The sequence below is a fragment of the Heptranchias perlo genome, chromosome 8, assembly GCF_035084215.1.
Source record: "Heptranchias perlo isolate sHepPer1 chromosome 8, sHepPer1.hap1, whole genome shotgun sequence".
Taxonomy (NCBI): domain Eukaryota; kingdom Metazoa; phylum Chordata; class Chondrichthyes; order Hexanchiformes; family Hexanchidae; genus Heptranchias; species Heptranchias perlo.
Window position 1 is genome coordinate 72,955,368 of NC_090332.1, and position 27,989 is coordinate 72,983,356.

The following is a 27,989-nucleotide window of genomic DNA, read 5'->3' on the forward strand; positions in this document are numbered from 1 at the left end:
TGAGTTGGCAACAACAAACCAAATATTACTGAAACTATTTTGAAAACTCTAGTATGGGTTATTACTGAACTGAGACACCAAATGCAATAATTTTTAGATGGAGAGATACTGAAATTGTTTCAATTAAGTTTAGAAAAATGCTATGATTGCTCTCCTGTTTTATTGGACCCTTCAAGTCTATCCACTTTTTTTTAAAACCCTAGCATGAAACCATAATTTTGAGAGCAGGAGGGAGAGGGAATGTAGTTCTGGTGTAGATGGCAGCTTGCCAATACTGAAACTGCAAGTTTGTATAACTACTAAAATAATGAACTGCTGTGGAATTAGTAGGAATCTAATTTGAAGGTGGGATTTTGAGTATTTTATGCTCATTCTCTATCTTGCTTTATTGGGTGTGGCTGGAATTATGGTATCTCAGAATTTTTATTGAATAATTTAAGTCTGCATGCATATTGATTTGTTGACTTCAGCTATCGTTTCCTCCCCCGGCCACCCCAAAAAAAAATGATATGGGGAAAGGGTAATTTTTAAACTGTACTTTAGGATTAAAATTTGTAATAAGTTATTTGCCTGTATTAGTCACTGAAGTTTCATGATATGACATTTGAAGGAACCTGCAGAACTCAAACTAACATTGAATTCTGTATACTGTGAAAGAAAACTCTGCACTGTGTTGTAAAGAATTAATTCATAGAATGAGGTTACAGCACAGAAGAAATTAATTGCTCCATCACACTGGAGCTATCTAATCCCATTTCAATCATTCACCTTTACCAATTCACCTTTTTAAATGTTCTCCATCAATAGCCATGTACTGTAAAGTATTCCCTGATCTAATAACCCTCTGAAATGTCTTCACTAGAACCAAAGGGGAAAATGTTGATAAAACAAACTTACATAAGAAATAGGAGCAGGAGGAGGCCATATGGCCCCTTGAGCCTGCTCAGCCATTCAGTCAGATCAGGGATGATCTTCAACCTCCACTCCACTTTCCTGCCCAATCCCCATATCCCTTGATTCCCCTTGAGTCCAAAAATCTATCCATCTCAGCCTTAAATATGTTCAATGACTCAGCATCCACAGCCCTCCTGGAGTAGAGAATTCCAAAGATTCACAACCCTCTGCATGAAGAAATTCCTCCTCATCTCAGTCTTGAATGGCCACCCCCTTATCCTGCAACTATGCTCCCTAGTTCTAGATTCTCTAGTCAGGTGAAACAATCTCTCAGCGTCTGCCCTGTCAAGCCCCCTCATAATCTTTGTATGTTTCAATGAGATCACCTCTCATTCTTCTTAACTCCAGAGAGTATAGGACCATTCTACTCAACCTCACTTCATAGGACAACCCTCTCATCCCAGGAATTAATCTAGTGAACCCTTGTTGCACCGCCTCCAAGGCAAGTATATCGTTCCTTAGATAAGGAGACCAAAACTGTACGCAGTACTCCAGGTGAGGTCTCACTAAAGCCCTGCATAACTCTAGTAAGACTTCCTTACTCTTGTACTCCAACCCCTTTGCAATAAAGGCCAACATGCCATTTGCTTTCCTAATTGCCTGCTGTACCTGCATTCTAATTTCTTGTGCTGCTTGTATGAGGACACCAAGTCTCTCTGAACACCAACATTAATAGCTTCTCATCATTTAAAGAATATTCTGTTCTTCCCACCAAAGTGAACAACCTCATGTCCCCACATTATACACCATCTGCCACCTTGCCCATTCACTTAATCTGTCTTTATCCCTTTGCAGACTCTGTGTCCTCCTCACAGCTTACTTTCCCACCTAGTTTTGTATCGTCAGCAAACTTGGATATGTTACACTTGGTCCCTTCAGCTAAGACGTTAATATAGATTGTAAATAGCTGAGGCCCAAGCACCAATCCTTGCAGCATTCCACTAGTTACAGCTTGCCAACCTGAGAATGACCTGTTTATCCCTACTCTTTTCTGTCCTTTAACCAATACTCTATCCATGCTAATATATTACCCCAGTTCCATGAGCCCTTACCTTGTGTAACAACCTTTTATGTGGCACCTTATCAAATGCCTTTTGAAAATCCAAATATGCTACATACACTGGTTCCCCTTTATCTACTCTGCTAGTTACATCCTCAAAAACTCTAATAAATTTGTCAAACATGATTTCCCTTTCATAAAACCATGTTGACTCTGCCTAATCATATTATGATTTTCTAAGTGCTCTGTTACCACTTCCTTCATAATGGATTCCAGTATTTTCCCGACCACCGATGTCTGGCTAACTGGCCTGCAGTTCCCTGTTTTCTCTCCCTCCCTTCTTGAATTGCTACCTTCCAGTCTACTGGGACCGTTCCAGAATCTAGGGAATTTTGGAAGATCATAACCAATGCATCCACTATCTCTGCAGCCACCTCTTTTAGAACCCTCTGATGTAGGCCATCAGGTCCAGGGGATTTGTCGGCTTTTAGCCACATTAGTTTGTTCAGTACTTTTTTCTCTAGTGATATTGTTTAAGTTCCTCACTTTCATTTATCCCTTGGTTCCCTACTATTTTTGGCATGCTTTTTGTGTCTTCTACTGTGAAGACAGATACAAAATATTTGTTTAACACATCTGCCATTTCCTGATTTCCCCATTTATAATTTCTCCTGTCTGTGTCTAAGGGACCAATGTTAACTTTTGCTACTCTTTTTACATACTTGTGGACGCTCTTACAATCTGTTTATTTCTTGCTAGTTTACTTTCATATTCTGTTTTCTCCCTTTTTAAATCTTTTTGGTTGTCCTTTATTGGATTCTAAAACTCTCTCTCAATCCTCAGGCTTATTACTCTTGGCAACATTATAGGCCTCTTCGTTCAATCTAATACTCTCCTTAACTTCTTTAGTTAGCCACGGGTGGCTCACTTCTCCTGTGGAATTTTTATTTATTAACGGAATGTATATTTGTTTAATATTAAAATAGTTCTTTAAATGTTTGCCATTGCTTTTCAGCGGTCAAACCCTTTAATTTCCCAATCTACCCTTGACAACTCACCCCTCATACCTATGTAATTAGCTTTATTTAAGTTTAAGACTCGAGTTTCTGACTTAAGTATGTTGCACTCAAACTCAATGTGAAATTAATCATATTCTGATCACACTTTCCCAGAGGTTCTTTTACTGAGAGATTACCAATTAACCGTATCTCATTACATAATACAAGATCTAAAATAGCCTGATCCCTGGTTGGTTCCATGACGTATTGCTTTAGGAAAACATCTTGAATACATTCCATGAATTAGTCTTCCAAACTACCTTTGCCAATTTGATTTGCCCAGTCTATATGCAGATTAAAGTCCCCCATGATGACTGCATTTCCTTTGTTACAAACATCCATTATTTCATGATTAATACTCTGTCCAACGGTATTGCTACTACTGAGGGCCTATAAACTACTCTCACCAGTGTTTTCTGCCCCTTGTTTCTAATTTCCACCCAACTTGCATTTATATAGTGCCTTTCATGTCCTCTGGATGTCTCAAAGCGCTTCATAGCTAACAAAGTATATTTTGAAGTGTAGTCACTGTTATAATCTTGGGGAAACACAGGAAACAATTTGTGCACAGCAAAGTCTCAGCAAACAGCAGTGAGATAAATAGCCAAATGTGTTTTTAATGGTATAGGTTGAGATAAATGTTGGGCAGGACACTAGAATACCCCTGCTCTTAGATACCAGCACAACTATCAGGAAAGACTGAAAGGCTGGGGCTTTTTTTCTCTAGTTAAGGGAAGATTGAGGTGACCTGATGGAGTCTTTGAGATTATGAAGGCTAGGTAGGGTAGATGTAGAGATTTCCACTTGAAACTAGAGGCCATAAATATGATAGTCATTAATAAGTCCAAAAGGAATTCAGGAGAAACTTATTTACTCAGACTGGTGAGAATGTGGAACTCACTACCACATGCAGTGGTTGAGGCATATCTTGCTTCCCTTATAGCGCAGATGCATTTAAAGTACATGAGGGAGATAGGAATAGAAGGATATGTTGATAGGGTGATATGAAGTAAATAGAGTGGAAGGAGGCTTGTGTGGAGCATAAACACCAAATGGCCTTTGCTATGCTAGAAACTGTGCACAGTTTCTGTGCTGCAAATGGAGTTGAGGTATAGATCAGCCATAATATAATTGAAGGGATTCTGAGTTTTTTAATCGTACGTGGGATGTGGGCGTCATTGGCAAGGCCAGCATTTATTGCCCATCCCTAATTGCCCTTGAGAAGGTGGTGGTGAGCCGCTGCCTTGAACCGCTGCAGTCCGTGTGGTGAAGGTTCTCTCACAGTGCTGTTAGGAAGGGAGTTCCAGGATTTTGACCCAGCGACGATGAAGGAACGGCGATATATTTCCACGTCTGGATAGTGTGTGACTTGGAGGGGAACGTGCAGGTAGTGTTGTTCCAATGTGCCTACTGCCCTTGTCCTTCTAGGTGGTAGAGGTTGTGAGTTTGGGAGGTGCTGTCGAAGAAGCCTTGGCGAGTTGCTGCAGTGCATCCTGTGGATGGTACACACTGCAACCACGGTGCGCCGGTGGCGAAGGGAGTGAATGGTTAGGGTGGTGGATGGGGTGCCAATCAAGCGGGCTGTTTTGTCCTGGATGGTGTCGAGCTTCTTGAGTGGTGTTGGAGCTGCACTCATCCAGGTAAGTGGAGAGTATTCCATCAGAACAGTGGGATACAATTCTGTGGTTTATGCCTATGCTGTGCAATCCAGTGGTCAGTAGTGTTCATTTTTTTTATATGAAAAGGAAGTAAATGCATTGGAGAGGAATGCAGACATGAACAAAAATGATCTGAATTGTAAGAAGGATGATTGAGTGAGCAAAGAAGTATGTTTGATGCACGGGATGGGCTGCAAATCTTACCTTGGAGGAATTAAGATAAGCAGAAATGGAGATTTACGATGCTCCTCTTTTAAAAGGGGAGGGAGAGTAGTGATCTAATTGGACTGGAGCTGCTTTGAGGTAGTTAGATAATTGCTTATTAGCATCAACTGAATTTCTTCAGAACAATTCAATGGATAACACCTGTATTTTGGTTTCAGTGTAGTGCTTAACGAAAGACAAAAAATTCTTCTGACTTCAGCAGTACTAAAGAAAACTATTTATGGAGTTGACTGAGCTTTAAGCGTACCTGGTGGGACTGGACTGAAAGCTAGGAAACTTTACAAAGAAATCTTGAGCAGCAGAACTGAAGGCTTCTTAGATACACTCGGGTGAATGGGACAGTGATGTAGCTCTGATTACAACTTCTGGACAAGAAAATGTTTCTTCCCAGGGTCTTAAGGGTGCAGGGTCCATATTAGAACAATGCCATTGTGATTTTAAAACAGAACAGCAACCTTGAGCAGAAATCCATATGACCCATGCAAAGCAAAAGATGATTTAGCCTAGTTGTCAATGAAGAGAAGCAGATAAAATTGCCTGCCTAATTAATAGACTTTCTGGAGTCTTTCTCAGAATGTATTTTCCCCTAATGACTTTTATCATAGGAGTATACGGACTTCATGGTGACAAGTGTTATGTAATTTGTCTTTAAATGCTTGTGTAGCAATTTTTAGTTTCTGCATTAATTTTGATTTCTAGTTTTGTAATGTAACTCTTGAAATATTGGCACTTCTAGGTTAAGCTTTTTAGAAATTGTTTTATTAAAATTCCTCTAGCTTTGTTTTAATGGGAATTATGGTTGTGACTACCTAGTTGAATTATTTATAGGACATTTAGGTATTTGTAAAATCTACTGAATTACTATAGTAATTTGGGGTAGCTGATTAATCCATCAGCAATAAACTTGAGTTTTAAAATAGTCAGAGCAAAATATTGCTCCCCTGGGATGGAAATAGTGTAACTCAGATCTTGACATGGGAAATTCTATAAATAAAATTGAGGGCAAAATTATAGATGGAAGGAGTTTGGGAAGACTTGAGTATAAAGAAAAAATATTTTATAGTGGCTGTGTTGTCTCCTCCCTTGTATTCTCTCTTGGGAGAAGGGATTGAAATTGAAGATGCCTGTGAGGGAAATGTATTTGTCTTTTGGCTTGATTCAGTTGTGTTTCTAGAATTGTCTGAAAACTTCCTTTGTTCTATGACAAAAGTTAGCCTGTAGTTGACTGCAATCAAACCTAGTTACTGTACTTCATAGCCTTGCATTGTTTCAATTCAGATCTAACTGGCTGAAATAAAATATCTGACTTGGGTAATAGTGAGACACTATGTAACTGACTGAACATCAGCAACAAGAGCATCAATTCCTGAACCATCAGTGCATTGTTTTGTGTATGTGATCTTCAAATGGATTGGCTTTATATCCTTTATAATCCATGGGCCCTCTTCACCTGGTCTTTTAAGAGTTGTGCCTGATAGGGACTCAAGCAATCCTCATGTAATTCCCTATCAGACTGTTGCTAAGAATTTGTTGTGAAAGAACTACTATTTCAGACCCTTTTTTATATTAAAAAAAATCCAACCAACCAATGTACATGCTATGTAAGTTTGATTTTATTGGTTTTTTTACTTGAATATGTGTCCCTGAATAAATTTGAACCATTAATTAGCCTGTACACAGTGGTCTAGTGGTATGTTGTTTTTCTGCATTCCAAGTTGATGAGAAACTGTGGTGGGCATCCCATGTATTCATTAGGTTAGTTCTCAAGATTTTGGGTTAATTGATAAATCTGGGCTATGCTTACTATGTCCAGCAGAAAATGGGGATGCAGGTTTTGGCTTACAGTACTGTGGAAATGTCAGCAGCTAACATGATGTTGGGTGGGAAGCTTGGTCAATTCATTCTTGGATGTGGGTGTGCTGGCAAAGCCAGCATTTATTTCCCATCCCTAATTGCCCTGAGAAGGTGGTGGTGAGCTGCTGCAGTCTGTGGTGGAAGTGCTCTGACAAAACTCTTGGCTAGGAAGATTCAGGACTTTGATTCAGAGATGATTTTTTTTTTCTTTTCCCCCCCCCCCCCCCTTAAAACAATCTTTAGTGGACAGTTCACACTCCCTAACCAATGATGCCAAGTATGCAGTGTCTATATAATATTTCCACTAAATTTTACCCACTGATGTATAATTAAAATAAAGAAAAGAATAAAAATATTTGGACAGAAGTTACTGGTTAAACTTCCTGCAATACAGGAAAAGGGTGGTCAAATTAACATTGAATCAGACTGATGAACCTAATTAGGAGATGGAAAGCTTACTGATGGATTTTAAAAGAATAACTTTAGAACTCTGAGAATATTGAGTGAGCAGTAGGCTGGAAGTTGTTCATTCTCATTGATTTTGAAGCAATACAAACCTGCATATGGGATTAGCAGGGAACAAGAGGAGAATTATCTGACTTGTTTGAAATCATTTGAAGCAAACAAGTGCATCTAGACACTCAAATGTAGGACATTAAAGTCTGGCTCATCCTTTGTAAGATATGAAACCTTTAAAGGTGTCAAATGGAGTGAAAATTGAGCATGTAGTAATTTCAGAAATGTGTGTGGGGAACAGAAGTTACAAAAAATACTTTGTTTGAAGTCTTTAAAATATCTTCGTTTCCTTGCAGTATATTCATAGAAAATATACTGTATGCCAAGTACTACAGCTAAAGATGTAAAACAATCAAGTCAGTAATAGGCAGCTAGGCCAATGAATAAAGCTGTACAAATTGCACCTCATGCTGGCTCTTTGCTAGAGCTTCCATAACTAATCTCACTGCTCTGCTTTCTCCATATCCCTGTTTCTTGCTGTTTAAATGTTGATCCACTTTTCCCTTTCCCTTAAGATGCAATTTTCGCTGCCATTCCTACTGCCTGTGGCAAAGCATTCTTGCTCTAACTGTAAAGATGTAAACAATCTTACAACACCAACTCCTCAGAATCGGTTTCTTTCTTGGACACACGAATCTCCATCAAAGACGGGCACCTCACTCTACCGCAAGCCCACGGACAACCTCACGATGCTCCACTTTTCCAGCTTCCACCCTAATCACGTCAAAGAGGCCATCCCCTATGGACAGGCCCTGCGAATACACAGGATCTGCTCAGACGAGGAGGAACGCGATGGACACCTACAGACGCTGAAAGACGCCCGAGTAAGAACGGGATATGACGCTCGACTCGTCGATCGACAGTTCCGACGGGCCACAGTGAAAAATCGCATAGACCTCCTCAGAAGACTAACACGGGACGCAACCAACAGAGTACCCTTCGTCGTCCAGTACTTCCCCGGAGCTGCGAAACTACGCCATGTTCTCCGCAGCCTTCAACATGTCATCGATGACGACTAACACCATCCCCACACCTCCACTACTCTCCTTCAAACAGCCACCCAACCTCAAACAGACCATCATTCGCAGCAAATTACCCAGCTTTCAGGAGAACAGCGTCCATGACACCACACAACCCTGCCACGGCAACCTCTGCAAGACATGCCAGATCATCGACACAGATACCACCATCACACAAGAGGACACCACCCACCAGGTGCATGGTTCATACTCCTGTGACTCGGCCAACGTTGTCTACCTCATACGTTGCAGGAAAGGATGCCCCAGAGCATGGTACACTGGCGAGACCATGCAGACACTGCGACAATGGATGAACGGACACCGCGCAACAATCGCCAGACAAGAGGGTTCCCTCCCAGTCGGGGAACACTTCAGCAGTCAAGGACATTCAGCCACCGATCTTCGGGTCAGCGTTCTCCAAGGCGGCCTTCGAGACACACGACAACGCAAAATCGTCGAGCAGAAATTGATAGCCAAGTTCCGCACCCATGAGGACGGCCTCAACCGGGATCTTGGGTTCATGTCGCGCTGCACATGACCCCACCAGCGAATAAAAGTTATCTGTTCTTAATTCAACGGGTCATTTTCAGTCTTTCTCTTCCTTTCGGATGTTTCTCTCTCTCTCTCTCTCTCTCTCTGTTTTGTGTTCTGGCCGTTTGTATATTCGGTGATTGCCTTGACAACGGGCAGTTGGAATGATTATCTGTAATCACCAGGTATTGTTCTCTGAATATAAATGCGAAAGGTTCAAGGATTTCCTGACCTTCACCTGACTAAGGAGGAAGCCTCCGAAAGCTTGTGATTTTCAAATAAAATTGTTGGACTATAACTTGGTGTTGTAATGATGTGGAGATGCCGGTGATGGACTGGGGTTGACAATTGTAAACAATTTTACAATTGGTGTTGTAAGATTGTTTACATTTGTCAACCCCAGTCCATCACCAGCATCTCCGCATCATAACTGTAAAGACCCTCTCCTCACCGTGATCATTTTTAAATTGATGGCCCTGTTTCACTGACTCTTCAACCAGAGGAAATGTTTTTCCCTTTTCACTATCAAAGCCTTTCATAATTTAAAAAAAAAACACTACTATTTCCATTAAAGCAAAGATTCATGCTTTCTGGCTTTAATGTCCTTTCGATAATGGAGTTCCCAAAACTCCATGCAGTAGTGTAACAATTATCATTGTGCATCTAATTGTTAACAAACTTCTCATGAGAGACTCTCTAAAATTATTTGGCTATTAACTTTTATTTAGCCAACTAAATGTTTAGTGGCCATTAACTGTTGCATTCTGGGGATTGAGCTTAAACAGTTTAGACTGGTGTAAGTGTTTGACAGCTGTCGAATTGTCTATTGAAACTAATTTTGCTGTCTCCACTTTGTGGCAATGAGCACACAGCTCCTTGTGATTTTGAGTGTTAAAACAGGCTGAGATGTCAAAGGTGGCTGATGGGAATTAGAAAAGTCACCAATAGTGAAGTAGGGGATACTTTTGAGTTGGGTTTATGCAGAATGTTACAGTTTAGCAGGATCTGCTTGTACTTGAGTGCTCAACACTGGAAAAATTGAAAAAGCACTGCATCTTTCATTCTTTGAGTACAAAATCAATTAGAGCCCCCTTTAGAATGTGTGAATCTCAAGGTATATGGAAGATGCTGGTAAAATGTCAGTAACTAAGATTTTGTATAATTGACTTGTGAAATCTTGGTTTGTTACTGCAAACATTTTTCTTTGGCAATGTGCTGTGCTATTGAGTGAAGAAAATTAAACCGGTTCCCTTTATGTTGAAATCTGTGTGGTTCTGGTAATATGTTTAAATACTGTGGTGTAGTCATTTCTATTTGACTTGCTGAAGCTTGGAGTCATTCAGCAGAGAAAGAGGCCATTTGACCCATCGTGCCTCTGCTGGCTCTTTTGAAAGAGCTATCCAAATAGTCCCACTCCTGCCCTTTCCCCAGAACCCTGTAAATTTCCCCCTTCAAGTATTTATCCAATTCCCTTTTGAAAGTTATTATAGAATCTGCTTCCACCACCCTTTCATGCAGTGCATTCCATATCATAACTTTGGCAAAAAAGGAGAATTTTAAAAAAAAATTACCTTAAACCCATTTCATCTGGTTATTGACCCTTCTGCCACTGGGAACAGTTTCTCATTATTTACTCTATCAAAACCCCTCATAATTTTGAACACCTATTACATCTCTCCTCAACCTTCTGCTCTAAGGAGAACAATCCCAGCTTCTCTAATCTTTCCACATAACTCGAGTCCCTCATCCCTAGTACCATTCTGGTAAATTTCCTCTGCACCATCTCCAAGGCCTTGATATCCTTCCAAAAATATGGTGCTGAGAATTGGCCACAATACTCCAGCTGGGGCCTAATCAGTGTTTTATATAGGTTTTAGCATTGCATCCTTGCTTTTGTACTCTGCCTCTTTTTTAACAGCTCTCACAACTTATCCTACCACTTTCAAAGATTTGTGTATGTGCACCCCCTTTAAACTTGCACCATTTAGTTTATATTGCCTCTCCTCAGTCTTGCTACCAAAATGCATCACTTCTCTCATCTGCATGTGTCTGCCCATTTCACCAGTCTGTATGTGCTCCTGAAGTCTGTCACTATCTTCCTCACTGTTCACTACATTTGAGTTTTATGTCATCTGAGATCTTTGAAATTATGCCCTGTATACCCAAATCCAAGTTTTAATATCAAAAAGAACAGTGGTCCTAATACCAACCCCTGGGGGACACCACTGTATACCTCCCTCCAGTCTGAAAAACAACTGTTTGCCACGACTGTCTGCTTTCTATCCCTTAACCAATGTCATATCCACGCTGCCACTGTCCCTTTAATCCCGTGGGCTTCAATTTTGCTAACAAGTCTATTATGTGGTACTTATCAAATGTTACTAATGCGTGTGATCCTATGGTGAAGATTTAGAGCTGACGCTTGTTTTTGACATCTGTGGGTGTACTAGAACTTGTGAAAAATGCTTATTTAAATATTGCTGATGTTATTATGCCGGACTGTACCGCTTTCTCATCCCTCCTTTTTTGTAGCTTGATTGGTCATGAGGTATCCTCATTCATCTCTGCATTGCTTGTAATTGGAATGGCAATTGCACCATTTTGAATTGGAGACTGGGCAAATTATATATCAATTCTGTTTTAGATGCATGCAGTTTTTATTCTTGCTTCAATATTTTTCAAGAGGAGCAAGTTTTTCAATTTTCATTCAGTAATATCAAGACCTATTAACTCTGCCAATGTGTCCGCGTCTTTTTACCCAAGTAACTTGACCATTAAGGATACAACGGTTAGTGTAGGGAATTACGGTTTTTTATTCGTTCACGGGATGTGGGCGTTGCTGGCAAGGCCAGCATTTATTGCCCATCCCCAATTGCCCTCTAAGGTGGTGGTGAGCCGCCTTCTTGAACCGCTGCAGTCCGTGTGGTGACTGTTCTCCCACACTGCTGTTAGGAAGGGAGTTCCAGGATTTTGACCCAGTGACAATGAAGGAACGGCGATATATTTCCAAGTCTGGATGGTGTGAGACTTGGAGGGGAACGTGCAGGTGGTGGTCCCATGTGCCTGCTGCTCTTGTCCTTCTAGGTGGTAGAGGTCGCAGGTTTGGGAGGTGCTGTCGAAGAAGCCTTGGCGAGTTGCTGCAGTGCATCCTGTGGATGGTACACACTGCAGCCACAGTGCGCCGGTGGTGAAGGGAGTGAATGTTTAGGGTGGTGGATGGGGTGCCAATCAAGCGGACTGCTTTATCTTGGATGGTGTCGAGCTTCTTGAGTGTTGTTGGAGCTGCGCTCATCCAAGCAAGTGGAGAGTATTCCATCACACTCCTGACTTGTGCCTTGTAGATGGTGGAAAGGCTTTGGGAGTCAGGAGGTGGGTCACCTGCCGCAGAATACCCAGCCTCTGACCTGCTCTCGTAGCCATAGTATTTATATGGCTGGTCCAGTTAGTTTCTGGTCAATGGTGACCCCCAGGATGTTGATGGTGGGGGATTCGGCGGCGATAATGCCGTTGAATGTCAAGGGGAGGTGGTTAGACTCTCTCTTGTTGGAGATGGTCATTGCCTGGCACTTATCTGGTGCGAATGTTACTTGCCACTTATGAGCCCAAGGCTGGATGTTGTCCAGGTCTTGCTGCATGCGGGCTCGGACTGCTTCATTATTTGAGGGGTTGCGAATGGAACTGAACACTGCAGTCATCGGCGAACATCCCCATTTCTGACCTTATGATGGAGGGAAGGTCATTGATGAAGCAGCTGAAGATGGTTGGGCCTAGGACACTGCCCTGAGGAACTCCTGCAGCAATGTCCTGGGGCTGAGATGATTGGCCTCCAACAACCACTACCATCTTCCTTTGTGCTAGGCATGATTCCAGCCACTGGAGAGTTTTCCCCCTGATTCCCATTGACTTCAATTTTACTAGGGCTCCTTGGCGCCACACTCGGTCAAATGCTGCCTTGATGTCGAGGGCAGTCACTCTCTCCTCACCTCTGGAATTCAGCTCTTTTGTCCATGTTTGGCCCAACGCTGTAATGAGGTCTGGAGCCGAGTGGTCCTGGCGGAACCCAAACTGAGCATCGGTGAGCAGGTTATTGGTGAGTAAGTGCCACTTGATAGCACTGTCGACGACACCTTCCATCACTTTGCTGATGATTGAGATTAGACTGATGGGGCGGTAATTGGCCGGATTGGATTTGTCCTGCTTTTTGTGGACAGGACATACCTGGGCAATTTTCCACATTGTCGGGTAGATGCCAGTGTTGTAGCTGTACTGGAACAGCTTGGTTCGAGGCGCAGCTAGATCTGGAGCACAAGTCTTCAGCACTACAGCTGGGATGTTGTTGGGGCCCATAGCCTTTGCTGTATCCAGTGCACTCAGCTGTTTCTTGATATCACATGGAGTGAACCGAATTGGCTGAAGACTAGCTTCCGTGATGGTGAGGATATCTGGAGGAGGCCGAGATGGATCATCCACTCGACACTTCTGGCTGAAGATGGTTGCAAACGCTTCAGCCTTGTCTTTTGCACTCACGTGCTGGACTCTGCCATCATTGAGGATGGGGATGTTTGCAGAGCCTCCTCCTCCCGTTAGTTGTTTAATTGTCCACCACCATTCACGACTGGATGTGGCAGGACTGCATAGCTTTGATCTGATCTGTTGGTTGTGGAATCGCTTAGCTCTGTCTATAGCCTGTTGCTTCCACTGTTTAGCATGCATGTAGTCCTGAGTTGTATCTTCACCAGGTTGGCACCTCATTTTTAGGTACGCCTGTGCTGCTCCTGGCATGCTCTTCTACACTCCTCATTGAACCAGGGTGGTTCACGTTGTACACTTGAAGGGCTTGATCTGTGAACTTCGGTTGAGTAGCTTTTCTCCATTACTTCTGAATGTTGCCTGAACATTTCCCTAATTTCTCTGCCCTCTGAGATGAGAGGGTTGTCCTGTGAGGAGAGATTGAGTAGAATGGGCCTATGTTCTCTGGCGTTTAGGAGAATGAGAGGTGATCTCTTTGAAACGTATAACATTCTTAGAGGGTTTGACAGGATAGAGGCTGTTTCCTCTGGCGGGAGAGTCTCTCACTGAGGGTCACAGTCTCAGAATAAAGGGTCAGCATTTAGGACTTAGTAAAGACATTTTTCCTCATCTAAGGGTTGTGAAACTTTGGCATTCTCTACCCCAGAGGGCTGTGGATGCTCAGCCCTTCAGTATATTCAAGACTGAGATCGATAAATTTTTGAACATAAAGGGAATCGAGGGGTATGAGGATAGGGTGGGAATGTGGAGTTGAGATAGATTAGCCATGATTTTATTAAATGGGAGAGCAGGCTTGAGGCCATATGGCCTACTCCTGCTCCTATTTCTTATATTCTGAGTTAATTGTAGCAGTCTATAGTGAGACAAATGGCTTTCTGGGGTAATGTTTATTGACTGCCCTATTTACATGGGGCGTCATCTTGTAACTTACAGCTACAAGGCCATATTTTCTGACTTGTAACTAAATTGTAACCAGCCCATTTTAGTCAACTTTGCAGTAAAACTGGATTACTAGTTTTGGTAGCTGAAATATTTTTGTTTTGAGTGTAGCTGCAGCAATATTGGGTGAATCATATAACTTGGAATTAAGTTGCTTGACTTAAACATTAAACGTGTTCATTTTACTAATTTGTTACTAGTATCATGGAAATAACTAGATACCTATACAGTTTGAGGTACTTTCCCAGTACTTCTCACTTGTGTTTACCGCAAAAATCAGCTCCTATTCGCAAGCCTGCATTTCCTATGATCTGCAGGATGGATGATGCAACATACAGTTGATGTAAGTACTAGAAATAGTTTGGGCTGCCCACCTTTCCTCTTGGATCGCTGATGGAAAAACAGTGGGTCTTGGGCTGAAATTAGCAATTATTTTAAATAAAAGATATATGCAAACAAGTTAAAACAGCAGAAAAAGTTAATTCTAATCAGCACTTCAAAATGTTTTTGAGACCAAGCTAAGCCTGAGCTTTTAAGTAAGCAGGCACCTTTACTGCTGCTCAGAGTTGCTTCAGTGATCCATACACAGTTGAACGGAGTGCAGAAATTAGTCTTGCTGCTTGGATATGCTTGAGACGGTGATGGGAGACACTCACATTTAGTTTTAATGTAAGCAGTGAAATCTAGCATAGGTGATGCTCAAGAAATGCTTAAGCTGCAAAATTGTGCACCTGCTCCTTCATAGTTTTTCCCCTTGTCTGCTTAATTACTTAAGATAGGAGTAGGCCATTCGGACCCTCGCGCCTGCTCCACCATTCAGTAAGATCATGGCTGACCACCTACCTCAATTCTACTTCCCAGTCCTGTCCCCATACTCCCTTGATTCCCTTAGTCTCCAAATCTATCGATCTTTGGAATTCTCTACCTCTCTGTTCACTACCCTCTGAATGAAGAAATGTTTTCTCATCTCAGCCCTGAATGGCCGACCCCTTATCTTAAGACTATGCCCCCTAGTTCTAGACTGTCCAGCCATCTTCTCAGCATCTACCCTGTTCAAGCACGCTCAGAATTTTATACATTTCAATGAGATCGCCTCTCATTTTTGTAAACTAGAGTATAGGCCCATTCTACTCTAGATCTCTACTCATGGGACAACCCTCTCATCCCAGGAATCAGTCTAGTGAACCTTCATTGCACCACGCCCTTCCCCCCCCCCCCCCCCCCCCCCCAAAGGCAAGTATATCCTTCCTTAGTAAAGAGAGCAAAACCGTACACAGTACCCTAGGTGTGGTCTCGCCAGAGCCCTATATAATTGCAGCAAGACCTCCTTACTCTTTGCCTTTATTGCAAGGGGGATGGAGTATAACGTACCATTTGCCTTCCTAGATGAGTGCAGCTCCAACAACACAAGATGATCGACACCATCCAGGACAAAGCAGCCTGCTTGATTGGCACCCCATCCACCCCTTAAACATTCACTACCACTAGCGCACCGTGGCTGCAATATGTACCATCTACAAGTACTCTGCAGCAACTCGCCAAGGCTTCGACAGCACCTCCCAAACCCGGAACCTCGACCACCTAGAAGGACGAGGGCAGTAGATGCGTGGGAACACCACCACCTGCATGTTCCCCCTCCAAGTCACACACCATCCTAACTTGGAAATATATCTGTTCTTTCATTATCGCTGGTTCAAAATCCTGGAACTCCCTACCTAACGGCACTGTGGGAGTACCTTCATACAGACTGCAGCGGTTCAAGAAGGCAGCTCACCACCACCTTGTCAAGGGCAATTAGGGATGGGCAATAAATGCTGGCCTTGCCAACTATGCCCACATCCCACAAATGAATTTTTTGAAAAAAAGTCTTGCTGTACTTGCATGTTAGCTTTGATTTGTGTACAAGGACACCCAAATCCCTCTGGCCACCAACCTTTAAGTCTCCTTTTTTAAAAAAAAAATATTTTACTTTTCTATTCTTCCTACCAAAGTGGATAACCTCACATTTCCCCACATTATACTCCATCTGCCACCTTCTTGCCCACTCTTAACCTGTCTATATCCCAATGCAACCTCTTTGCGTCGTCCTCACAGCTTACTTTCCCACCTAGCTTTGCATTGTCAGCAAACTTGGATACATTACACTCAGTCCCCTCATTTAAGTCATTGATATAGATTGTAAACAGCTGAGGCCCAAGTGCTGATCCTTGTGGCACCCCACTCGTTACAACCTGCCAACCCAAAGATGACCCATTTTATTCCTACAGTTTTCTGTCCGTTAACCAATCCTCAATCCATGTTAATATATTGCCCCTAATCTTGCGTAACAACCTCTTTTGTGGCACCTTTTAATGAAAGCCTTCTAGAAAATCCAAATGTACTACATCCAATGGTTCACCTTCATCTACCCTGCTAGTTACATCCTCCAAAAAACTCTTAGATTTGTCAAATACAATTTCCCTTTCATAAAAACAGTGTTGACTCTGCCTGATATTTTCTAAGTGCCCTGTTACTACATCCTTAATAATAGATTCTAGCATTTTCCCTACTACTGATGTCAGGCTAACTGGCCTATAGTTCCCTCCTTTCTTGAATAGTGGGGTTACGTTTGCTACCTTCCAATCCACAGGGCCTGTTCTAGAATTTAGGGAATTCTGGAAGATCAAAACCAATGCAGCTGCCACTTTTGAAACCCTAGGATGTAGGCTATCGGGTCCAGGGATTTGTTGGCTTTTACTCATTAATTTCTCCAGTACTTTTTCTTTACTAATAATTACTTTAAGTTCCTCACTCATTACACCCTTGGCTCCCCACTTTCTGGTATTTTTTTGTCTTCTACTGTGAAGACAGATATCTGCCGTTTCCTTATTCCCCATTATAATTTCTCCTGTCTCTGCCTCTAAGGGACCCAGGATTACTTTCACTCTGTTATATTTCTTGCTAGTTTACTCATTCAGTTTTCTCCCTCTGTCAATTTCTTGGTCATCCTTTGCTGATTTCTAAAAACCTCAATTCTCAAACTTGCTACTCTTTTTGGCAACATTATAAGCCTCTTTTAATGTAATACTATCCTTAACTTCTAGTTAGCTCCTGTTGGATTTTTTCCCATAGTTTTTATTCCTCAAGGAAATATATATTTGTGAATTATGAATTATTTGTTTTAAATGGTCACCATTGCTTATCTATCATTTAATCTAATTTCCCAGTCTAACTTAGCCAACTCGCCCCTCATACCTATGTAATTGGCTTTGTTGAAATGTAAGTCCCTAGTTTCAGACTTAACTACATCACTCTCAAACTCAAACTCAATATGAAAGTTGTCATATGATCACTTTACCCCAGAGGATCTTTAACTATAAGATTACTAATTAACCCTGTCTCATTACATAATACTGTATCAGGCTTGTGTACTTGATAAATAAAGTCAGAGGTCATTCTATCAATGATGTGGAGATGCCAGTGATGGACTGGGGTGGACAAATGTAAGGAATCTTACACCAGGTTATAGTCCAACAGTTTTATTTGAAAATCACAAGCTTTCGGAGCTTTCCTCCTTCGTCAGGTGTGTGAAGGTTTCCATAAAAGCACCGCATATAGTCACAGAACAATGCCTGGTGATTACAGATTATCTTCCAACTGCCCGTTTTCACACCTCTGCATGGATGGTGTTCAGACAGGGGAACATAACACCCAAGACCACTGAATACGCAAGCGGTCAGATTAGAGAGCGAGAGAGAATGGCCAGTTGTATTAAACAGAATTTTGTTTTCCCCCTGGTGGGGTTACATGTAGCGTGACATGAACCCAAGATTCCGGTTGAGGCCGTCCTTGTGGGTGCGGAACTTGGCTATCAATTTCTGCTTGATGATTTTGCGTTGTCGTGTGTCTCGAAGGCTGCCTTGGAGAACGCTTACCCGAAGATCGGAGGCTGAATGTCCTTGACTGCTGAAGTGTTCCCCGACTGGGAGGGAACCCTCCTGTCTGGCGATTTGTTGTGCGGTGTCCGTTCATCCGTTGTCACGGTGTCTGCATGGTCTCGCTGATGTTCCAAGCTCCGGGGCATCCTTTCCTGCAACGTATGAGGTAGACAACGTTGGCCGAGTCACAAGAGTATGTACCTGGTGGGGGGTGTCCTCTTGTGTGATGCTGGTATCTGTGTCAATGATCTGGCATGTCTTGCAGAGGTTGCCGTGGCAGGGTTGTGTGGTGTCGTGGACGCTGCTCTCCTGAGAGCTGGGTAATTTGCTGCAAACTATGGTCTGTTTGAGGTTGGGTGGCTGTTTGAAGGCGAGTAGTGGAGGCGTGGGGATGGCCTTAGCGAGGTGTTCGTTGTCATCGATGACATGTTGAAGGCTGCGGAGAACATGGCGTAGTTTCTCCGCTCCGGGGAAGTACTGGACGACAAAGGGTACTCTGGTTGCGTCCCGTGTTTGTCTTCTGAGGAGGCCTATGCGATTTTTCGCTGTGGCCTGTTGGAACTGTCGATCGACGAGTCGAGCGTCATATCCCATTCTTACGAGGACATCTTTCAGCGTCTGTAGGTGTCCATCGTGTTTCTCCTCGTCTGAGCAGATCTTGTGTATTCGCACGGCCTGTCCATAGGGGATGGCCTCTTTGACGTGGTTGGGGTGGAAGCTGGAAAAGTGGAGCATCGTGAGGTGGTCCGTGGGCTTGCGGTAGAGTGAGGTGCCCGTCTTTGATGGAGATTCGTGTGTCCAAGAAAGAAACCGATTCTGAGGAGTCGTCCATGGTGACACTAATACAAACTCAGTACTTCGAGGTTGGCGTCAATTATACTCATAAACAATAAACTCATTGGGGCCTCGTGAATGGAGGCCTCTGACCGCTCAGTCGTCTAATCAAAACTTAGAGTTCCAAAGTTCCACCTTTTTTATATGGTTAATTGAGGTAAGTGTGGTGAGTACATTAGTGCGTCCACAGTACATACAATCAGTATGTGATTACGTACGCTTAATACATAAGCGCATTAGTAGTTACGCAAACCACTTTCTCTCTCTTCTCCCCTGCCCCCAGCACATGCTCATTAGCAATACCATCTGTTTATTATTCTCCAGACATTTCACACAATTTAGCCAAGGCTGGCTTTTGGAATCCTCGAATCCCTATCTCTTAGATATTTAATACACTGAAGTCTTTCTCTCTTCACATTCCTAACACTCCCACCAGACAACTGGATGCCTGACCAATAATTAACATTCTACTCTCAGGCCATCCTACACTTAACCTCTCAGTCTTGTATCCCTGAGTGTCCAGAGTGATTTAATCCAATTTAACCTGTACCATTATCCCTACCTAGGAGTGTTCTCTGCTGCTGGTCTTGAAAGGAAAGACAGCTTTCAGTTTAATGCTAGCCAGTTCAGAGAAAATCATTTGTATTTAATTTTTCTATTTGATAATGGAACTGGTCTTTGTCATGCCATTTAAGGCTTCAAGTGGTGGTGCATTGACTCAAGATTTATTACCCACAAACTCCTGCTTTGTATCTTGTATTTGTTGTTTTTCCATATAGTATTACATAAAGTCTAGAGATAACTTAAATGAATCTAGTTTTGTTTTTTTCAAGCATGTTGCACAGACTTAATTTAGGAGCACAATTAGGCTGGACCTTTTTTAAATAGTCATCTCTATCTAGTGGCGCATGGTGCACAATTGTAGGCAAATGCTGTTGAACCCAAGCCAAAACTAAAGGGAATTTTAGAACTTAGTAAGTTCTTAAGTTTGTCTAACATTTCATGAGCAATGCATCAAACAGTCAAGGAACAAATAGTTATAAAACAGAAGTATAAAAGGACGGTTTTAAAAATAAGGTAAAAGGAGCAACCACTAAAGATGAATTAAACTCCCTGTACAGTAATGTACAGTGCCCAAAATAAAACAGGGGAACTGAAGGCAATAATCCATAGTGAGGAACCAGATGTACTAGGAATAACTGAAACATGGCTACATAAAGAACAGGGCAACTAAATATTGTGGCTATAACATAATCAGAGGATAGGGAAGGAAGGGGGGTTGGAGTATCTGTACTAATGTAAGATAACACAGTGGCAGTAGAAAAAAGGGACATAAGGCTAGAAACAGAATCCATATGGATTGAAATAAACGATAAGGGATTGATCATGCTAACAGGTATACTACAGACCACCTAATAGTGAAAAGGAGGTGGAGGAAGAAATATGTGAAATGAGTAAAGGACATAGTCTCATGGGAGATTTTAAGCTAGCCCCAAATAAACTGGCGAGGTAGGGTACAGGGCATGGAGTTTTTACATTGTGTGCAGGACTTTTTTTCTTAACCAGTATGTAAAAAGCCCAACAAGAGGAAACACTGGATCTAGTAATGGGAAATAACCAGAATAGATAAGAGAAGTGTAGGGGAACACCTAGGCAATAGTGGTCACAGCGTAATAAGGTTTAAGATAAAGATTGAGAAGTTAAGTTTAAAGTAAAGACCAAAGTAATACATTGGAAAAATGCTGATTTTCAAGGGATGAGAATGGAACGAAGGAAAATAAACTGGGAAAAATTTACTGCTAAACAAAGTAGAACTGCAGTGGGAAACCTATTTAAAACTGTGATCAGTAGAGTTCAGAACCACTAAGTATCCCACTAAAAAGCAAGAACAAACTAGCCAGAAGTGATACACCATGGATAAATAAAGAAATACTGGCAAAATTGAAACTGAAGAAAAAGGCATACCCTAAGTACACAGACAAGGGAGAGGATGACAAAAGGAATACAAAAAGGTTAGGAAAGTTAAACAATTAGGAAGGCAAAGAGAAACTATGAAACTAAATTAAAAGCAGGATAGGGCTACTAAGATATACACATGATAAACTCACAGGTAATGGCAAAAATATTAAATAATTACATTGCTGCATACTTTACCAGGGAGACTAACATGGTGGGCATGGCATTATAAGATATCAAAGATATAGACATTTAAGATAGAAAGGGTATCTCAGCACAGATTTCAAAAGGAAAGGTCATGCTTGACCAACCTTATTAAATTCTTTGAAGTAATAAATGGTAGACAAGGGTAGTGCAGTAGATGTAATATTTGTATTTTCAAAAGGCCTTCAATAAGGTACTGCAAAGTAGATTCATGACTAAGGTCAGAGCACGTGGAGTCAGGGGACAAGTAGCAGAATGGATAGCAAGTTGGCTACAAAACAGATAGGGGTCAACGGTAATTACTCAGACTGGCAAAAGGTGGGAAGTGATGTTCCTCAAAGATTGGTGCTGGGACCACAGTTCACTGTTTACGTAAGCAATTTGGAATCAGAAGCACAATTTCAAAATTTGCAGATGACACCAAATTGGGAGGGGGGGTGGTATAGTTAATACTGAGGAAGACTGATAAAATACAGGAAGATATTAATAAACTTGCAGAATGGGTGTGTAATTTGCAAATGAATTTCAATATAGGTAAGTGTGAGGTATTACATTTTGGTAGGAAGAATGAAGGGGCCACATATTACTTGGATAAGAGTCTAAATGGGGTAGAGGAGCAGATAGGAACAGGCCATTTAGCCCCTCGAGCCTGTTCTGCCATTCAGTGAGATCATGGCAGATCTGTGACCTAGCTCCGTGTACCTGCCTTATTAGCCCTGTACCCCTTAATACCTTTGGTTAACAAAAATCCATCAATCTCCGATTTAAAAATTAACAATTCAGCTAGCATCAACTGCTGTTTACGGAAGAGTTTTCCAAACTTCTACACCTTGTATCCTAGTCCTCTGATATAAAGGCCAGCATTCCATTAGCCTTTTTGATTATTTTCTGTACCTGTCCATGGCATTTTAATCTGTGTGTACAGATAACCTGCATTGCTGCTTTTAGCAATTTGTATAATATAGCCATTTTTTAAAAAAAAAACAAGCACTGGGGTTCATTTCTAGAGGGATAGTATTGAAAAGCAGAGGTTATGTTAAACTTGTATAGAACCTTGGTGTACTGTGAACAGTTCTGGTCTCCATATTATAAAAAGGACATAGGGGCATTGGAGAAGGTGCAAAAAAAATGACTAGGATGATACCAGAACTGAGGATGTACTTATGAGGAAAGATTGAACAGGCTGCGGCTCTTTTCTCTGGAAAAGAGAAGACTGAGGGGTGACCTGATAGAGGTCTTCAAGATTATGATAGGTTAGATGTAGAGAAGATGTTTCCACTTCCAGGGGAGACCAGAACTTGGGGCCATAAAATGAGTTAATAAATCCAGTAAGGAATTCAGGAGAAACTTCTTTATCTAGAGAGTGGTTAAAATGTGGAACTCACTACCACAAGGAGTAGCTGAGGCAACTAGCATAGATGCCTTTAAGGGGAAGCTAGATAAACATGAGGGAGAAAGGAAAAGGATATGCTAATCGGTTTAGATGTAGTAAGGAATTAGGAGGCTCGTGAGAAGCACAAATATTGGCATGGACCTATTGGCCGAATAGCCTGTTTCTTTGCTGCACATTCTATGTAAAAGATTCTCTGGTGGAGGAGGCAAAATTGTTAAATGCTTAAGTTTTGTCACTGGCCTTGTGTACCAAATTGGCAATATACTGTAATAACTGTTAGCATGGATTGAAGGATACATGCTCCACCCTAAGATGCACGAACACAATTCGGGCAAATAGATCAGAAGTGGTATTGCTAACATGCATGAAGAGCATGTCTACATAATTTGGATTATATCGCCACCAATGCACAAATAACTTCCCTACACTTCATAGCGTTTAAACCCACAACATTTATATCTGACTTGGCATTATTGGACTAGAAGGGAGATTGGAATGGGCAAAGGCAGGGCATTGGCAACAAGAAGCTTTACCTACACTATATGGGTAAAGTCCAGCTATGGATAGGAAGACAATGTTGACTGACCACCTAGCATTTTTCTCAGGACATCCTAAGTTTTATTTTTAATATTGTCTCTGTACATTGAGTATGATGGGGATGGAATATTTCTCTATCAGGTGCATACCAACACTAACCACAAGCTGCTCACTCTCTGTAGTGTGTGCTCTCTATTGTTTCATCTAAAACACTTCTGACTTGGTGTATTTCTCTGGCATAGAGGTGCATCAGCATTTATTTTGCAGGGAAAATGTTCTCCAGAGTGAATGAACGTGCTGGCTAGTAATAAGTAAGTTTGTGACCTATGCAAGAAAATGACCTTGTTCTTGCATGTTAATATGTAGAGTGTAAAGATAAACACTGAACGGTTCAATTTTGGTTTGTGTCTCAACATTTATTTGACGATTGCCAGAATTAAACATTGAAAGTTTTCCTACTGGGTACATGTCCAAATGATCTTGCAGTGTTCAAGAGCAGTAGAATTGATTGTGGATTTTAAAACTATTTTAAAGCCACAGGTGGATCTACATAATTGTAGTCATAGAGAAGATGGGGGAACCAATCTGGGATGAGTGTAGAACTAGGTCATAATAGCATGCAAAGCTGAATTTGCTTCTGCTTCTGACCCACTTGATAGTGAAGCTCAAGTTTTAATGCTTTGCTACATCCCTAAATCTGTTTTAACTTTGGTTATAAAAAGGGGGCATCTGCCTAAATAGTGTTCTGACATTTTTAAAATGTAAACTAATTAAAAGGGTGGAAATTGTGTGCGTGTGGTAGGTCTAAACTGCTGACATTCAGTGCAACTATTTAATACTTAGCTAAAGATTATTGGTAGAAACATACATTGTTCAGACTTGCCCCTAACAGTAGCTGCATTATCACTGTCAGTTTGTAATTTTGATAACACAACCATTTTAGTAAATTTACCCTGATCATTTTTGGTTTAAACTTCAATTGGGTAGCAGCTATCTATTATTTTGCTCCAGTCTGCCAACCATTAATTGGCTAGTGTTTTTGTCTCTTGTGTATGAGCTTAGGTTAGGCAAAATACTTGGTTTTTTAATGACTTGATTCCTGGTGTGTGCTGAGTTTAACTGAGATCAATTGGGACTACAGTTGCCCTCAAGTGATTCTGGACTAGCAAAGGAAAAAATCTACCAAGTGAGATGGAATCAAACCCCAAATTGAATATTTTTCATTTTATAGCTTAGACTAAATTTTTTTTTTTGGTTTTCAACAGATGATTCTGGTATTCAGGAGGTTCCGATGAATTCAGACGATGTACCCATGAAAGAGGCCAGGCCGATACAGGTAGTGTTGGCACATGAAGATAACCATCATTTTGATCTAGATGAAGCATCCTTGGAGCGAATTCTATTGCAAGAACACATTCGGGACTTGAATGTTGTGGTTGTCTCTGTCGCAGGAGCATTCCGTAAAGGCAAATCATTTTTGTTGGACTTCATGCTAAGATACATGTACAATCAGGTAAGAGGGTGTTACCACTTTTTAAAAAAAAAACTTAAAGCCTAATGTACACGCTATTGGAAATATCTTCAGTCACTTAACAATGACTATTGTATATCACCACCTGAGTGTTCTCATGAGTTATATTTTTGCAAGCTTTTTGTTTGCAACCAGTTGGTCTCAATTGAAACTAGTCCAGTAGAAACTTGTAGAATGCTTGCTTTGTTCTCATCCAAAAGATTAAGGGCTCCAAACTTTGAATTTATTGGTCTCAATTTTAACTCTGGAATGCAGTAATATTCTTCAGGGTCATTTTTAGGATTATTAGTGATGCATTCTACAGTTCACTTTTTTTCCCCCTCCACTCATAAAAGTGATTCCTTGATGAGGCAGGATACCCCTTCCACCCTCCCCCTCACCCAAATCTCATTATTCTTGTGAGCATTGATTGTGACTGTCGGTAGGCTATTTGATTACAGAGGGCATCACAGCTGAACTTGATTTCCATGTGTACTTCTACTGGGGGTCAGTCACTAACTATCAGGAGTGAGAACCCTCATTAATTTGCCCTCCCTTACCTGGGCTAATTATAGCACCATTAGTGTCACCTACTATGATCAGATAATTCAGCAGAGATCAGAGATTGATCCTGGAAGCTTCCTGGTTTGTGTGGTTCAGTTACTTGCAAGAGAAACTTCTGACCTACTTGGGGTTGGAGGGGGTGGGGAAGGAGAGTTGACCAGACAGTTTCCAACAGTTCTTTAGGAAACAACCAATAGAAATTATTCCCTAAAAGTGCAATCTTCTAGGAACTTAGTTTATTTGAGTAGTTTTCAAGAGCAGTGTCACCTGATGTCACATTCCTCTTTCTCTTTTGCTCCTGCCTTCAAACAGAAGATGCCATTAGGATTATTTCCCCTATTCCCTTGCAAGCTTAACAATTGATGAAATTTGATAGTTTGTGAAACTGTAGTCAGTTATTGCTTATAGTATTGATAGTTATTGTAAATCAAAACTAATTACTAGGAAATGAAAAAGTATGTCAGTTTATTTACATAAATGAGTGCAATGCAAATGACTCTAGTTTCCTCTTTGCATATTTATAGGTCTATATTTGGGATTGTCTTGAACTAGTGTTTTACCAATGCATGACTTTTGCATTTTTTTAAAAGCCAAACTTTTCTTGCCAACTTTTTTGTGTAGAAAAGCAAGCATAATTAGTGACTTGCTAATCTTTGAGGCTTCCACCCCATAATTTTAGGCTAGAGATTTCAAATGTCTGCATTAGAGGGTTTTATTTTTGGATAATTGAAATTTAGTCGTTCTGCTAATGACTGAAAACAAAGCTTGATTGGTTCTATACTTAACTCTGGTTAAATATTAATTTCATTGTTTTTATGTTAACATTGCAGCACTTGACTGCTAAATTAATCAAAACCACATACAAATTACATCAAGTAGAGATTTGAGAGACTGCAGTGTTTGGGAGACCCCAAGGATTGCTGCAACTAAAACTAGCCAAACTTCTTCAGTGCTGTGCTTGTCCTCCAATTAATGTTTCCTTCTCAGATTAAAATAAAGTTGACAGTAAGCTCTGGTTCTGTATATAATCCTTGTTAGGTAATGTTTTTTTGTTTTGGTATGTTTGTGCTTAAAGTCTGGCAGTGAACCATGGTTTTAAAAAAAAAACTGTACACTCCAGGAACTGTTTAAACTATTTGGTTCTTGGCATGTAGGCGTCTAACACTTTTTTGTACAGTATGAGGCTACTGATGCAGAAGCGATTGGATTGAATTTGTTTAACGTCCAAACCTCATGCCATGCAAGAATGTTAGATTAGAGCTGCTGAGCCATTAAAGACTGAACTGTACAAAGTTACTTTTATTGGGTAGATTTTATTTTCCACTATGATTTTGGGTTTTGCTACCATAGAACTTGGTATTTGTAGCAGAATAATGGAGAAACTCCAATAAAACTTGTATACTGTAGGTTAGGTTACAAACTAGCTTAGTGTGACAGGCTGCAGTGGAGGGTGCAGCTAGTTTTGAATTGGCTTTTGTTTGTCTGATCAAAATCTTGTCTTGCACGGCAGTGACTCCTACTTAAATCTGTTAGTTTGGGTTAAGCCCCTGTGTCTCCTTTTACCATCAGCCCCCATCCCCACATGACACACATTCTGTAGATCATAACTTCCTTTAGTTAAAATGTGATTGGCAGGTGATGTGCTTTCAGGCCTCTTAGTTTCGAGCTAACAGTTACAATTTGATCTTTGCGGTGAATTGCACTGGCCCTCTTTGCTTCTTTCTTTTCCCCTATCTCCCTTCTACCCCCCCCCCCCCCCCCACAAAAAAAAAGTGGTAGTATCTTCTGGTGGGATAGTTTAAATTGGGTTGACAGTCCAAATCTACATTGGCATCCTACTTGGGAGAGATTATTAATGCATCAGTATGGTTCCCTTCATATTTGTGCTATGAATGTGCACTTTTTTGGGTCGTAACCTTTTAAGCTGATCAGGAACAGCCATTTTTGTGTAAGTGTGCCTAATATAAAAACAGTGCACGGATACGCATTTCCTGTCAGTGAATTGTGACACAAAAGTAGCGTGATGCTGAAAGTATAAATAAACCAAGGAAAACTCCAGGAACACTGGAGCCAGAATGTCTGAACAGGATATCATTCAAATTACTGTGAAGGACACCATAGAGGATCTGCTAAAATGTGTTTTTGGGTTTTTTTTCAATTTGTTACTTTTTTAAAATAATTTTTTGAAGAAAAGCAGTACATTGAGATTATACAGGCTAGGGATCCTGAAAACTTGTCTCTCTCTTATTTTTGTTCCCTGCCATAAACTATATTTGAGCCAGAATGTTAAATTTGTAACCTGCTTCCAGGGAAATGCTGCTTTTTCATTTGCAGCCAAGGTTCTACCACTCTAGCCAACATCTTGGCCTCAAAGGTGAATGGACGTGGCCCAGGGTTTCCTTCCCTGCCCCACTTACTCCAGCTTTGCCCTCCATACATTGTTGTAATTGGTGCACAGAATAGTATGAACTCAAGACCTTTCCCTCTTCCCTCTTGTAAAACGTGGATTAGATTAAATTCTGAGCTACTATTGAGTTTACTTTGCAGACTCAACTGACCTTTAACTTCTGTAATGGTTTGCTCTGATTATGAGCAATAACCAAAGCAGCATAGGATAAATTGAGTTTTTTTACAAATAGCAAAAGTAAGCTTTTTGTTCCATATTGAAACAGTAAATAAAAGGCATATTTAAGTACCAGGTAGTGCTGGTGTTTGTTTTTAATTAAATCTAGATATGATTTGAATTATTGAATAGTCCCAGCACTTAGCAAGTTCCTCACCAACTCTCCA

At 41.1% G+C, this 27,989-nt stretch overlaps 1 protein-coding gene across 3 annotated transcripts in view; it reads left to right on the forward strand.

Annotated features, from left to right (window-relative positions):
• The window catches only part of atl2 (atlastin GTPase 2), an 81,322-nt gene that overhangs the window by 21,305 nt on the left and 32,028 nt on the right, over positions 1-27,989 (forward strand). For all 3 annotated transcript variants that reach the window (XM_067989300.1, XM_067989298.1, XM_067989299.1), the window contains exon 2: positions 24,391-24,638. In XM_067989300.1, coding sequence (XP_067845401.1) covers positions 24,391-24,638 — 248 coding nt within the window. The remainder of the gene's footprint in view (positions 1-24,390; positions 24,639-27,989) is intronic.